At 52.7% G+C, this 14,614-nt stretch overlaps 6 protein-coding genes across 6 annotated transcripts; 4 read left to right on the forward strand and 2 right to left on the reverse strand.

Annotated features, from left to right (window-relative positions):
* Positions 1-1,062: 1,062 nt before the first annotated feature.
* On the forward strand, positions 1,063-4,908 carry lgrD (Linear gramicidin synthase subunit D; the record flags this gene model as incomplete). Its single annotated transcript, XM_037319792.1, has 1 exon — positions 1,063-4,908. The coding sequence occupies one exon, from the start codon at positions 1,063-1,065 to the stop codon at positions 4,906-4,908; it is 3,846 nt and encodes a 1,281-aa protein (XP_037180677.1).
* An 803-nt stretch (positions 4,909-5,711) lies between these two features.
* On the forward strand, positions 5,712-7,238 carry CGCA056_v004538 (Queuine tRNA-ribosyltransferase accessory subunit 2; the record flags this gene model as incomplete). The annotated part of the gene is made up of 2 exons (XM_037319793.1): positions 5,712-5,877; positions 6,007-7,238. 2 exons carry the CDS (start codon positions 5,712-5,714, stop codon positions 7,236-7,238), a joined length of 1,398 nt encoding a protein of 465 aa, XP_037180672.1.
* A 231-nt stretch (positions 7,239-7,469) lies between these two features.
* CGCA056_v004539 (uncharacterized protein) lies at positions 7,470-8,249 on the reverse strand (the record flags this gene model as incomplete). Its single annotated transcript, XM_037319794.1, has 1 exon — positions 7,470-8,249. One exon carries the CDS (start codon positions 8,247-8,249, stop codon positions 7,470-7,472), a length of 780 nt encoding a protein of 259 aa, XP_037180671.1.
* An 863-nt stretch (positions 8,250-9,112) lies between these two features.
* On the forward strand, positions 9,113-10,558 carry CGCA056_v004540 (Secondary metabolism regulator LAE1; the record flags this gene model as incomplete). Its single annotated transcript, XM_037319795.1, has 7 exons — positions 9,113-9,202; positions 9,262-9,294; positions 9,350-9,440; positions 9,628-9,782; positions 9,853-9,887; positions 9,944-10,081; positions 10,135-10,558. 7 exons carry the CDS (start codon positions 9,113-9,115, stop codon positions 10,556-10,558), a joined length of 966 nt encoding a protein of 321 aa, XP_037181594.1.
* Positions 10,559-11,561: 1,003 nt separating this feature from the next.
* Positions 11,562-13,077, forward strand: tdiE-12 (putative methyltransferase tdiE; the record flags this gene model as incomplete). The annotated part of the gene is made up of 8 exons (XM_037319796.1): positions 11,562-11,654; positions 11,719-11,751; positions 11,809-11,908; positions 12,079-12,233; positions 12,277-12,311; positions 12,364-12,501; positions 12,561-12,980; positions 13,047-13,077. The coding sequence occupies 8 exons, from the start codon at positions 11,562-11,564 to the stop codon at positions 13,075-13,077; spliced, it is 1,005 nt and encodes a 334-aa protein (XP_037181595.1).
* An 822-nt stretch (positions 13,078-13,899) lies between these two features.
* On the reverse strand, positions 13,900-14,545 carry N7BM (NADH dehydrogenase [ubiquinone] 1 alpha subcomplex subunit N7BM; the record flags this gene model as incomplete). The annotated part of the gene is made up of 5 exons (XM_037319797.1): positions 13,900-13,951; positions 14,013-14,214; positions 14,277-14,361; positions 14,419-14,439; positions 14,507-14,545. 5 exons carry the CDS (start codon positions 14,543-14,545, stop codon positions 13,900-13,902), a joined length of 399 nt encoding a protein of 132 aa, XP_037181592.1.
* Between the last annotated feature and the right edge of the window lie 69 nt (positions 14,546-14,614).

Here is a 14,614-nt window from a genome sequence, read left to right on the forward strand (position 1 = left end):
ACGCAACCGGGGCTCCTCAACAACCAGCGAGTCATTTCGCATGAAGGGTCGATTTCGTGCTTGACTCTGTCTTTAATTTGACAATTGCAACTCAGCTTAAATTACCCATGCTCAAGAGAAAACAATGGACCCCACGCGAGTTAACTTTTTTCGTCACCGACATCGTCTGCAACTTTTTTGCATGTGTTAAAGCCTCGCCCGCCTTCCATCCCAAGTACCCCCCTTACGCCCTTTTACCGCATAACCAGGCCTGGACCGGCCAATTGAGGCATCCTACGTCGCCTAGTTGCTTAGGGTAAGGTTCGGAGTAGTCCAGACGCCTGCTCAGCCCGTCTGGCGGCCTTAGGGTACCGAACAACTGCGACAACCGCCTTCCCGCGCTGCTCTCTACGTTGGAGTCGGCCGGGACACGGTAACGACGCCGACACCCCGGGTTTCTTTCGCCTTCCATCCAGCTTGACCCAGTTAACCCAGCCGGTCAACTCTGTCACTTAGCTTCTGATTGGCCGCTCCCCCACTGGAGGTGGGTGTTATGGGCCGCTCTCGCCTCCCCAGACTGATGAATGAACGCTTCGTGACGACTATCGCATTTGCATGTGCTTCGCTGGTTGGTCCCTGACTTGTTGAGGGACTTCTTAGCGGGTAGGGGACTTGCGAAAGCCAAGCAACCCAGGCAGTTAGGTACCTTCCACCATGTCCTTCCTTTTTGTTGACTTGCTTTTTGCCCGGGATCTTCCTCTGTATTCAGGTATTCTCGCCTTCCCTCAAGGTAACTAGAGTTGGAAAAAAGCTCTGGCAACCTGGTCTCGTGACCAATTTCCTTCCCAGCCTCTGAACGTTGCAGCTTTCCGGCACTTCATAAAAGTCCTAGAGCTTAACCTAAATCTTTGCCTCTACACTACTTGCAACCTTGCTACACCATTCCTGGGCACACTGTCTGTTGATTTACCTCCTTATTTCTCTTATCGTGTATCCCGGGAGTGACCACCGTTTCCTCATACCTTACCTTATCTTCTTGTATTTGGCCTACCTTATACCCTACATATCCCGCCAACAGTAATAATGCCTGTTCTCGACATCAACAAGGACCTCGCTGCCCTCTTTGAGCAGCAGGCCAAAGCCACCCCAGATGCTGTGGCTCTCGAGGATGAGACTCGCACTCTCACCTACGCCGAGTTGGACCAAGAAACGCAGACTCTCGCTGATCGTCTGCGCCGGCAATATGGAGTCGGCCGGGACCACCTCGTCGGCATTCTCATGAACCGGAGTGCCGACTACGTTGTGGCTTCTCTGGCTGCTCTCCGTGCAGGCGGGGCCTTTTTGGTGCTCGAGCTGGCATACCCTTCCGGGTTGCTGCGCGATGTGATTGAAGATGCGAAGCCGACAGTAGTCATCACTCAAAAACAGCATGTCGACCACATCAAGGCTGATGTGCCCATCATCGCCTATGACGAGCCTAGCCAGCCAGCCGTCAATGGACACAAGGAGTCAGAACTCCCTCCGTTGCCCGCCAGCGATGATCTCGAGCGTTTGGCATTTGTGTCCTACTCGAGCGGTACAACTGGCCAGCCTAAGGGCATCGCCAACCCTCACAGAGCTGCTGTGCGCTCATACGACCTCAGATTTGGCCTCAGCGACCTTCAACCTGGCGACAGGGTGGCCTGCAATGTCTTCTTTGTCTGGGAGATGCTTCGGCCCCTTCTGCGTGGCGCGACGGTCTTTGCCATTCCAGACTGTGCTAGCTATGACCCGACAGCTCTTGTGAGCCTGCTTGAGTCCCGGCGCATTACAGACACTCTTATGACACCCACTCTATTGGCTACTGTTCTGTCTCGTCACCCGCATTTGGGCAGCCGCCTGACAGAGTTGCGATCTCTCTGGCTCAACGGTGAAGTTGTCACCACCGACTTGTGCCGTCGAGCAATGAAGGCTCTGCCCAACACCAAACTGCTCAATGTTTACAGCGCCAGCGAGACCCACGAGGTTGCGGCCGGAGACATTAGCACGTTCATTGACTTTGAGGCCCGTGTCTGCCCCGTGGGGCCGCCTATGGATCCGGAGCACATCTACATCATGGATGAGGATGGTAACCGCGTTGGCAACAACATCAGCGGCGAGCTTTACGTCGGTGGAGACCTCCTTGCACGTGGGTACCTGAACCTGCCCGAGACGACAGCCAAGGCATTCCACACAGATCCCTTCGACAAGAAGGAGGGTGCCCGCATGTACCGGACGGGGGATCTCGCCCGCATTCTTCCTAATGGGTTGTTGGAGATCACTGGCAGAGCCGGTGGCATGATCAAGACGCGTGGCTATACCGTTCAGCCCGGTGCCGTTGAAAATGCCGTCGTGAAGCACCTGGCTGTGCGCGATTGCGCTGTCTCCTCTCACGGTGACGGCCTCGAGAGGCAGTTGGTAGCTTATGTGGTGCGGGATAATGAAGACAAGAGAGGCCGCGCAGATGTCGTTATCGACGAGTCTGGATACAGCCCAGGCGCGAGGCGCATCCTCTCAGAGCACTTGGCTCTGTACATGATCCCCACTTTCTGGGTTGAGTTGGAGCAGCTTCCCACCCACGGAGTCTCCGGCAAGGTCGACCTCAAGGCTTTGCCTCCACCCCCAACCCCCAAGGTTGCCGTCAACGGAGACAAGGAGCAAAATACCAAGGTCAAGATGGAGACCGTCAAGAAGCTTTGGGCTACTTCCCTCAACATGCCCGCAACTGCCATCACGGAAGAGCACAACTTCTTCGATATCGGCGGCCACTCTCTTGTGCTGGCGGACCTCGCGAATCGATTCACCAAGGAGTTCGGATTCCCTGTTCCATTGGCTCCTCTTGCGGGTAACCCGACTCTGGAGGGTCACCTGAAGGCAATTCGTGATGCTCGCGATGGTCACACTGCCGCAGTTCAGTCTGATCTTCCCGCCGTTCTCCGGGCTGACTGTGAGCTTCCCAAGGACATCAAGTCCAACGGCACTCCTATGCGCAAGTTGAATGATGCCGACACGGTGCTCCTTACCGGCGCTACCGGCTACCTCGGAGCCTTCCTTCTCAAGCAACTCATCGAGACTACCGCCGCGCACATCATCTGCCTAGTCCGATTCACGGATCCGACAGAGGAGTCTGCGCCTGCAGGTATGGCCAGAGTCCGCAAGAACCTCATCGATCTGGGTATCTGGGACGACTCTATGCTTGACAGAATGGAGATTCTGCCCGGCAATCTGTCTCGAGAGCATCTCGGTCTTGCACCCGACGTCTACGACGAGCTCGTCTCCCGAATTGAGGTCATCATCCACGCTGCTGCAACTGTCAACTTGGTTTACCCCTACGCTGCTTTGAGAAGCCCCAACGTTGGAGGCACCAGGGAAATCTTGCGTATCGCATCTAAGAGCGGTGCCACCCTGCACCACATCTCCACAAACGGTGTCTTGACACCGTCTGTGGCCGGATGGTCCGAAGACGCCATGGTCGACATTGACGATGTCCCCGAGAAGCTCATCGATGGTTATGGACAGACGAAGTGGGTAGCCGAAAAGCTGGTCTACGAGGCTGCTCGCCGCGGCATGCCTTGTAAAGTCTACCGCCCAGGTACAATCAGTGGCCATAGCAAGACAGGGTCTACCAACGCCTGGGACTTGCTCAATGCCTTGATTGTCGAGTCTCTGCAGCTCAAGACTGCACCAGGCATCGACAACTGGTTCGCAGAGATGACCCCTGTCGACTATGTGAGCGCTGCTATTACAACACTCGCCAATCATACCGACCCCAACCAATTGGTCTATCACCTTGGCGATCCCGCCCCAATTTCGGCCAGCTACATCTTCGACAGCCTACGGGAGCTTGGGTACACAACAACCAAGATTCCATGGGACGACTGGGTCGAGCTCTGGACCAAGAAGAGAGGATTCGGCACCAAAGCTGCTGGTGACGTGCCTTTCACCGTTGACATTCTTCGCGGTGGTATGCCCACTGCCGAGACTCTGCAGGCCGTCACTGTCCTCAAGGACGATGCCACTGCGCCTGTCCTGGCAAAGTACAAGCTGGATCGTCCTAAGATCGATAGCCATCTGCTTGAGACTTACACTCGTCACTTCTACGCTAGAGGATGGCTTTCAAGACCGCCGCGTCGGGCCAACGTCAACGGCGCGGCATCCAGAGTTAACGTGGGCCGCCTTGCTGGCAAGGTTGCCGTAGTCACTGGTGCTTCATCTGGCATCGGAGCAGCCGTCGCAGCTGGTCTCGCCAAGGAGGGCGCCCACGTCGCTCTCGCGGCAAGGCGCACCGAGGCCTTGGAAGGTGTCAAGGCCAAGCTTGCCGGCACTGGAGGCAAGGTTCTCATTCACAAGACAGACGTCACGAAGAGGGAAGACGTCGGGTCGCTCATGCAGACGGCGACCGAGAAGCTTGGACCGGTTGACATTCTCGTCAGCTGCGCCGGTGTCATGTACTTCACCATGATGGCCAACAACCACACCGAAGAGTGGGAGCGTACGGTCGACGTCAACTGCAAAGGTCTCTTGCACTGCCTGTCATCTACTGTGCCCGGCATGCTCGGTCGTGGAAAGGGCCATATTGTCGCCATTTCGTCAGACGCTGGCCGCAAGGTGTTCCCGGGTCTCGGTGTCTACTCTGCTAGCAAGTTCTTTGTCGAAGCCACCCTGCAGAGTCTGCGTCTGGAGACCGCAGGCACAGGTCTGCGGGTGACTTCGATCCAGCCCGGAAATGTGGCTACGGATCTGCTCAGTATGTCTACGGACGCCGAGGCCCTTAAGAAGTTCGGCGAGCCTTCGGGCGCCAAGGTCTTGAATGCCGAGGATGTTGCGTCGTCAATTGTCTATGCGGTCTGCCAACCAGAGCATGTTGCTGTCAACGAGGTACTTATTGAGCCTAGGGATGAGCCCATTTGAGATGTTGCCCAAAGGAAGAGGTATATGTATGGACATTTACAACGAAGTTTTTGGGGTTGAGATAAAACTTCAATTGCCTTTAGTTTGATTCATTTTGAAGATATAGTAATCAAGATGATTATAGCTGGAAAGTGGAATAAGGCATCTAAATCTTCGGGCTTTGCCAAGAATTGCGTTCAGATGCACTGTTCTCTTAGGATCGTCTTATTTGTCAAGGCGTTCAAAAGGCCCCGGATTGTGCAAGCCGGCCGAGCCGTTAGGTCTGAGCAACTTATATGACATCAAAGATGGATAAAGCAGCAAGGGAACTAGACCCAGTTCAAAATCCCCGTAAAGTCTAAGAAACCCCCTGCCGTGAGTGAATCGTAGTAACAAGAGTCAAGTGTCATGATTGGTTGAGTCTGCCATGGCCCGAGTTGCTTTGCCCCTGCAGCAGCTCCTCACTCGGATCCGCCCGAGCTTTTTCCCCAAACCCCGGCTGCCATCTTGACCAGGGAAGCTCCAGCCACATCGACCAAGCCTCGTCCCTGATAGCTCGTGTGGCTTGAACTCCATTCCATGTGTGGCTGCCATGTCTGTTTTCTCTCACTCATTGCACTAGAAACACCACAACTGACGATTTAGCGAAACGACGAATATTGGCAAGTAGTCCACAAAATCTGGGCGCGGAGGAACGAAACCCTTGAAAAATTCATTGGTTACGGTAGAAACGCTCCGAGGTCTCAGCAAAGACTTTAAAGATCTAGTGCCGTTGAGCTTCCGAGGTTGACTCATTGGCAAATCGGAGTTGGTGATGTGCCAAAATGTCTGATGCTACAACCTGGAACGGGGCGAGGAAACAGGACGACATGATTTTCGATATTTTAAAGAAGTCCGCCGACGGTGCGGCGGCAGCTCGTCTGGGAAGGCTAGTGCTCCCCAAACGAAGGCCCATCGAGACGCCCAACTACATTGCGACGGGCTCACGAGGTGTTGTCCCTCACATCACCCCCGACAACCTCGCAAAGCACACATCCTTTGGAGCAACCTACATGGCACTCGAAGACTGCAAGTCTATCGTCGATATCCTGCATGTACCGCAAAGCTAACTGATCACAGTCATCGAGAAGAAGAAACCTTCCGCACTGTCAATACCTTCAGGGGACCAGAGACCGTTGCACGCCTTCACCTGCTTGCCAGATAGTATCGCAACTGTCCTAGCTCCAAGGCGAAACCCGGCCATTAAAACGCCAGTAGGGAACAGGAACAAGACCATCTCCATCTTCACCTCGACCGGCTTCCAGAACCTCACTATTGATGATTATTCCGCCGCTGTCGAGACACTCAGGCCCGATATCGTCATCGGGCCCGCTGATCTATTCCACACGAGCAGCATGCCACCGTCTAAGAAGCTTGTGCGCATGGCCGAACGGACTGAGGAGTGGACCGACGTCTTTCTGGGTCCCAAGAGGCAGGAGAGGCTCAAGGAGCGTGATGTTTCGGTCTTTGCGCCGGTTCTCGCCGTCCCGTACCAAATCCAATGGGAGCACCTTAGCCATCTGGCAGACGACATTGTCGACTCGCTCTCAGGACTGGCCATATATGACATTGACCTGTTGCCTGATATCGAGGAGAACTACAAGCCTTTGGTCCACCTCCCTCGGTTGTCCTTGCACATTCCCGAAACACCGCAAGCTATCCTCCGTCAGGTCTCTCTTGGAGTAGACATTCTGACGGTCCCATTCCTCAACACCATCTCCGACGCCGGTGTGGCGCTCACCTTCACTTTCCCCCCGACAGATGGTGGCATCCAACCTCTCGGTATCGATATGTGGCAACCAGACCACGAAACGGCGCTCGAACCCCTGATGGAGGGCTGCCAGTGCTACGCCTGCACGACGCATCACAGAGCTTTCGTCCACCACCTCTTGAACGCAAAGGAAATGCTCGGCTGGACTCTTTTGCAGATCCACAACCACCAGGTACTGACAAACTTCTTTGCCGGCATCCGGGCGGCGCTGCAGGTGGGCTCCGATAAGTTTGAGGAGGTATCGGAAAAGTTTGTGGCCACGTACGAGGCGGAGCTGCCGCAAGGAACCGGCACCAGGCCGAGAGCGAGGGGGTACCATTTCAAGGGTGAGGCGAATCCTAGCAAGATCAACCCGTCCACGTGGCAGAACTTCAGCGACGGTAGCTCCGATGCTGGTGCCGAGGTGGGGGTGGCCGCCGGTGAAGCCAAGTTGGCGGCACAGGAAGGAGCAGAGACACCACTTGTGCCTGATATCAGCTCTTTGGAACTCCAGGAAAAGGGTTTCGCTGAGTTGGCTGAGGAGAAACCAAAGTCTACATGATGGCACGATTACGCTGAAAGCAGAAAATAAGACTCTTCACAACGGCAAATATGCCACCACGCCATCAGATTCTCGGGATAATACTTGATTGACTACACTGCGATCCCCTCACTAGACGAAGCACTGGATGAGGTGCTGTTACTATGTTTATCCTACTGCGTACCCTCTTGATAGATGGGCCGTGAAACTTTCTCAACACAAAATTTGACTAAGAAGCTTTTAGTTTTGTTGTTAGACGTCTCGGCTCGCTCGTTCAACCCGGTACACAGGAGCAGCAAATGATCTCTGATCCCGCTTCTTGCGATTTGTGTAAGCACCGTCGCATGTGTTCCACATTCTGTATAAAAGTTCCTTCGCCGCGATATTCTCAAACGACCTCTTGGAATACCGCTGTGCCCACAAGATCTTCAGAACCTGCGCGTTTGGCTTGCTTGAGACCTGTGCGTCTAGAACCGTGCGAGCGTGCTCATAGACGCCCCGGAGGAACACCTGCTCCTGGCTGGGCTCAGGAACGTTGTTTCTAAGCACCTCGTGCTGCCACTCCCTGTCAAACATGCTGATATTATCACCCAAACGATGAAGGTGGTTAAACATGGTCCGCCACTTCGAGGGAGACAGCAGGATGTAGACGGCTCGAGAGATGACGGTTGCCCAGCTGGGTGCTGCCGGTTGGAAGTTTGGGGTCGCCCATCGGGTGCCGTGGTTGAAGGATGACCAGGGGTTGTGGGCGAGGGTAGTGGTGGCATCGATGGTCTCATCGCTATCGCTGTCGTTGTCGCTGTCTTCGGTGGCCTTCTCCTGCTGGTCGTCTTCCTCAACTTCATGGATGGTGGGGCTTGAAGTCTTGGTGGATGAAGTGTGGTTGTCAAAGAAATCACCAATCATGACAAACTCTTCTTCGGTCTTGGGAGCGTCCGCCGTCTGGCCTGCACCCTCTGGGATCTCACTTAGATCGACGACTCGGCCGTCGTGGGAGATATAGATGGCTTTGGGAGAAACAATTCGGGCCATGACTTTGAAGCGTGTGTACTGAGGAGCTTCTTTCTAGTTGAAGAGGGTGTATCAAGCTGACAGGCAGTATTGGTTCTGTCAAGCTGGATGGTGAGGAGGAAAACTTTCAGACCGTAAAGCGAAAGAAGAGAAGTCTTTTTAGTAAGGTAGCATATTGTGCCAGAGAGGTATAATTCTCGTTTTCACACCTTTTCTATGCTTGCAACTTAGTGTAAGTTGTGGAATTTGGAACCCTACTGAGCTCTTGTGCAGACAAGGTGCTTACGCCTCACACAACCAGCAAAGTGTGTGTGCGTTGGAGAACCAAGTAAACTTCCACAAGGTAGGCCATCGTGGCTCTGCTCTTAACATTTCGGCCTTGACCGGATATCCCTAAACCGGCACCCGGCCCCGTTCGTCTGCCGGACCCATAGCGGTCCGTATGGTCCGTAAGGACTCAATTCGGACTCAGTGTTCTCTGACCTGACAAGGCTGGCTGGTCAATGGTTCCAGCGAGATTAGGATATGCAGCAGAGCGCGTTGCCAGTCTCGGTTACGCAGACCCATGGTGTTTCTAGCCAATGGCGCCCGCCAACAATCTGCAACAGGTGACCTTCCTCGGATCATGGCCCGATTCAGTCCACACATCGCCGGGCCTTTGCTTTCTTCAGGAAGTTGGGGTCCAAGAACGCGACGTCTTCCACACTCGCCGCCAGCTTGCATACACAGACGGGTGTCTTTTCGGCCAAGGAGAGGGGTATAGACTGCGCCGCGTTCGTAGAATAAATAGACAGCATTCGCTCGCTCGCATTATTCTGTACTCCGCCTTCTTGATAGAACATTGGGAAAGCCTGTACGCTTGAAGCAATCTTGATTCGTCCATAATGTCTGCAGCCACCGAAACATCGGCTCCTGTGCCGAATGTGCAGTCCAACAACCGAGCTGCTGGAGATACTCGCCTTGTTGCTGATGAGGTATGGATTCACCATGCAGACCACGATCAAGATGATTGATCTGACAAACCTATCTCTAGGCCACCGACGACGCAGCTTCGGATCTCGGCGCCGTATGTTATGCGAGGATAGTCGAAGTTTTGCGGTTGGACTTACAGTGTATTACAGAGCATCGCTTCTTCGACTACAAGTGTTACTGAGTCCATCTTTGCATACAGGTTAGAGAATGGGCGAACATACCATAAATACAAGGACGGAAGTGAGTCCTCCGCTCCAAAGACCGGATTTCGTGCGACGTTCTAACAAAGATAAGAATACAACTATCCCAATGATGATAGGGAAACAGAACGACTCGGTACTGTCGCCCCGGTTTCTCGCTTTCGTCCTTTTTAGCTTGGAATCATATTCCATATGGACTTCGTTATATTTACTCACAGCTTTTATAGACTTGCAGCATGAGCTGTTTTTCCTGTCTCTGAACGACAGGCTGGGACTGGCACCGCCCAACGACGAGGGTTCGAAGGTCAAACGCGTCCTCGATGTTGGAACTGGGACTGGACTTTGGGCTATTGATTTTGGCGACTTGCATCCTGAAGCTGAGGTATGCTAAGCTCGATGATCCTCACCCAGTGAAAAAGAACCTGCCTGTTTATTGATACGTCATCGTTCAGGTCATTGGCGTGGACCTCTCCCCTCCCCAGGCAGAGTATTTTGCAGCCCTTCATTGGAACTTCTTTGATGGCATGTCGTTAACAACTTCAGCGCGCCTCCTAACGTTTCTTTCGAGATTGACGACATCGATGAGCCTTGGACATACAGTCGACCGTTTGACTACATTCATAGCCGGATGATGACGTCGAGTGTCGCCAACTGGAAGACCTACATCCAGAACTGTTTCGAGTACGTCGTTAGATGTGACCTGTGTGAAAGTATCTGCTTACGAAGCTACGCAGCAACCTCGAGCCCGGCGGATACCTGGAGCTCCAAGAGACTGACCTCTTCCCCGGATGTGACGACGGGACCCTCAAGCCAGATGCGGCAATGATCAAGAGCGTGACGTACATGGAAGAGGCTTGCAAGATCCTCGGGCGACCTTTCCAAGACATACCGGCACTCGTCGACGTAATGCGCGAAGTTGGCTTTGTCGACGTCTCAATCATGAAGGAGAAGTGGCCGTCAAACACCTGGCCTAAAGACCCGCACTACAAGACGCTGGGTATGTGGGCACATCAGAACAGTATAGATGGGATTGAAGGCTGGACCATAGCGCCCTTCACTAGGGCTCTTGGGTGGAAGAAAGAGGAAGTACAGGTGTTCCTCGTGGACGTGCGAAGGGAGCTCAAGGATACGACCATCCATGCATGGTGGCCTATGTGAGTATTTTCCCCTGTCTTCTACAATGCCCCTGCTTCAGCCGAGTTGCTTACTGACATTTCAAAGTTATGTCATTCATGGAAGAAAGCCGTAGTAAAGAAGGACATCTCATGCAGTACACAAGATAACGGCGAAAACTTCGATGGAAACGGGTTCTGAAGGAAGGGTATAAATATCGGCATGAGCTCTTAACATCGCCGATGCGCTATGATTACCATCAGATGAGGGCTAGGCCAACTCCGCATTGATTTGTAAACGAATTAGTTTTGAGATATGCCATACAAGTTCCTTTGTTGTGTAACAAGTGGAGATGGCAAGTACTGCAGTAGGTGGGCAGGTTTCGAAAGAGGAGAGGCTGGAAAGATGACTTGTACTCACCTGTGTGAGAAAGTCAGCTGGAGTAACATACAACACCTATTACCTTCTTCGCCCTATCTCCCGAGCTCTCCGTTTGATCTTCAACGCACGCCATTGTGCCATTAAGTATAGCAAACTGACATGGGAACCGTTGCTCATGCGTATCTTTGCGTCTCTTTACTTTCGGCACAGGCGACGTCAGCTTGCTACGGCAAAGCGGGTTACTATCGTACAATCTCTGTTGGTGCCCGAACAATCTCAATACGGATGTAGATCCAACAGCATTTCTCGAACCCACGCAACGGATCGTTTCCCCGAGCTCGGCTAAGCGCGCCTCGTTCAGCGAGCCAATGAAATTAACTATGAGCTTGTCATAAAAGAAGTTCGTCGGGTTAGGGTCCAATTCTATCCGGATACACGTCGGACTTGGTGTTCTTCTTGGGAAGCTGCAATAAATCGTTGCATTTTGCGGCAAAGTGCATTGTTGCCTCTGGCGTGCATGAAAGTCATCTAAGAAGAGGGGTAGATGAGTCTGCATCAACTAGACCGATAAAAAGAACAAATTGATCGCGTTTTTTTTTATCCGACTTCGCTATCCTCGATTGAACGCCAAGCTCATCGAAAGCAAGCAGCATATCGCTACGTCAAAATGTCCGCGCCCAACATTGTGACTCCCGCAGGACGTGAACATACCGATATTCGTCATGTTGACGAGACTCAACTTATAGTCGATGATGCTGAGGTAAATATTATCTGCAGGCAACGAATTGCTACCGTATTCCATCAGCAGCGCTTAACTTCCACAGGTCGCCGATGACGACTCATCAGAGCTTGGTGGTGTAAGTCAGCCCTACTGCATTTGACGAATTCGAGCTGTTGAATGACATTTCACGTAGAGTATTGCTTCTTCCCAGCAGACTACCAGTAGTATTGCTAGCTCCATTTGGAACTTCCAACTTGAGAATGGTCGAACTTACCATCGGTACAAGGAAGGACGTAGGTCAGCCGAGCTTGTGATTGATGTAGTGTTTGAAGTTCAGAGGTGGCAGAATATCAATATCCGAATGACGAGAAGGAGACCGAGAGACTAGGTGGGATTCTAACGTGCCCCTATGCGACGATGATGTTATGTATTTCGTCATTTGGCTAACAATTCACTGAGATAGACCTCCAACATGAACTATGTCTCCTCACTCTGGACCGGAAGCTTGGTCTGGCACCGCCAAACGACGAGAACTCCAAGGTCAACCGTGTGCTTGACCTAGGCACCGGCACTGGGCTGTGGGCCATCGACTTCGGAGATGTCCACCCCAATGCAGAGGTAAATTGAGAATCGGTTTCACCTTAAGCGCATCCTTACACAGGTTCTTGGCGTTGACCTTTCTCCCCCAGCGGCTGAGTAAGTTTATTTCGCAGGAAATCCTCATGAACATTGCCTGAAACTTTCGCAGAGCTCCACCGAACGTAGGATTCGAGGTCGATGATGTTGAAGAACCATGGACGTACACCCAGCCCTTTGACTACATCCATAGTCGATTCATGACATCGAGCATTTCGAATTGGCAGAAATACACCCAAAACTCCTTCGAGTAAGCCACTCGGATTCCACACTATACCACAATGTCAAGATGCTTACAGTGTCCTTCAGTAATCTGACGCCCGGAGGATACTTCGAGCTTTTGGAGGTTGGTGGCCAGCTTCAGTCACACGATAACACGCTGAGACCTGACTCCGCCGTTGTAAAAAGCGGTAAGCTTTTGAGAGAGGCATGTGCAATTCTGGGCCGGCCGTTTCAGAGCATTCCGTCTTTGGTCGACGTCATGAAGGAGGTTGGCTTTGTCGATATCGTTATGACCAAGTACAAGTGGCCTATGAATTCGTGGCCCAAAGACCCGAAGCATAAACTCATCGGCACTTGGTCACTCCACAATAATCTTGAAGGAATTGAAGGTTGGACCATGGCTGCCTATACCAGAGCGCTGAACTGGAAGAAAGAGGAAGTGCAGGCCTTCCTGGTCGATGTCCGGAACGGACTGAAAGACAAGAGCATGCATGCATACGTGCCGATGTAAGCTACCCTCGATCCCTGTAGTACTTTTCTGCCCTAATGATTCCACTGGCTAACACTCCTAAGTTACGCTATCTACGGGAGGAAGCCAGAGTAAGAGGTGCTTTTCGTAGTGTGTGGGATAGATGAGGGCGGTGACTTTGATTAGAGTAGGTTTTGCTGAATGGTAGTTAACAGGTGTCACCGCAGCCTTCTGCTGCCTCCAATGAATAATCCAACCCTGACAATTTGCGTTATGATGACCCTCTTTGAAAACCAAGCAGAATTAGCAGACCCAGTAGCAAGTAGGTCTTGAAGCGTTCTGTAGGTGTCTTCAGGGTCGCAACAGATCAAAACGGTCATGGATGGCATGTACTCCAAGGCTTGAGAATGCCGCCGGTGGCAAACGTATCCGCAGTATTTTCATATCCTATCTCCTGAAATCTTCGTTCGTTCTACCAGACGACCCAGCCAATAGAAACACAATTACCCAGTGATAGTCATCTCACATAAGGGAGTTCTGTTGATGGAAACGAGGGTTCTGATATGAGTTCAAACCTGGCGACGGAAGATTTCGTTAAGCAGCTGCTGAGTTGTCCTTGAAACTTGATTCTTGTAGGATCCTTGGGCAACATCGACGATGCAGGTAGGAATACCCGTTATCAGCAATATGTGTCAATAGCACCGGGCGCCCCGGTCGGAGGCGAACCTAATCTCGAGAAGCTCATCATCAGAACGATGTGTTCCCAATAGTACCAATCCCGTTGCTATCATCACTCATTTGGTGCTTGAGCAACCACTGACGGTACCTGACCAAGCCGTCGAACGGCGGACGCCAAGCAACACTACAAGCAAGTGCTGTGATCACAAAGGTAAAAAAAAGTCTGCAAGTGCGTCGAGCGATGTTGGCATATGTACATTCATCCCATACTTTCAGCGCTCATTGCCTCTCAACAGCCTTGGGCTCCCAGCTCGCGATCTTTGGCTTCGTTCTGCGGAGAAATTATCAGCACCCCGCCACATCCAGACGCGAAGAAAATGTGACAAACTCACGTGTTAAACGTCTTGAATGCTCCTCTAGTGGCAGTCAGGTTGGGAATCGGCTCCGGGCGCTCCCACTTGCGGGTCTTGGTCTGGAGGAGAGGATCCTCCGTGGGGGGCTTGTCGACCATGAAGCCTTGCCACGCGTGCCAGCCAGGCTCAACCTGCGCCGAGTCGTAATCGTGCTTCTTAAAGTCCACCCATCGTGTACGCACTACCCAGTCCCTTCGTCAGCCTTCATCCTACCCATTGCGCAATATCGGAGGGGTCTCGTACGGGGGAGTTCGTCGTTGTTCTCGTAGAACTTGTTGCCGGCCTTGTCCTCGCCGACAAAACGTCCGTGCTTGGTGTCACCAATGTACTATTTCTCGAGTGTCAGAGGGGTCAACTGGCGATCGGGGTTCGGAGGCGGATGTACCAGGAGCTGGCGGAAGTATTCCTGCAAGAGAAAGTCAGTGGCGGCTTCACGATCGGGGCAGGAGGTTGTTGCATGCCTTGATTCCAACCTTGCGCAGGTTGCTAATCGTTCTCGGGAGGGTCGACATGGCGGCGGCTGGTCAATTGACCTCGAGAAGCTGTGCTGTCGTCGGCGATGATTGAAGGCTCGACGTTCG

Source organism: Colletotrichum aenigma, assembly GCF_013390185.1.
Source record: "Colletotrichum aenigma strain Cg56 chromosome Unknown KSG_Cg56_contig03, whole genome shotgun sequence".
NCBI lineage: Eukaryota > Fungi > Ascomycota > Sordariomycetes > Glomerellales > Glomerellaceae > Colletotrichum > Colletotrichum aenigma.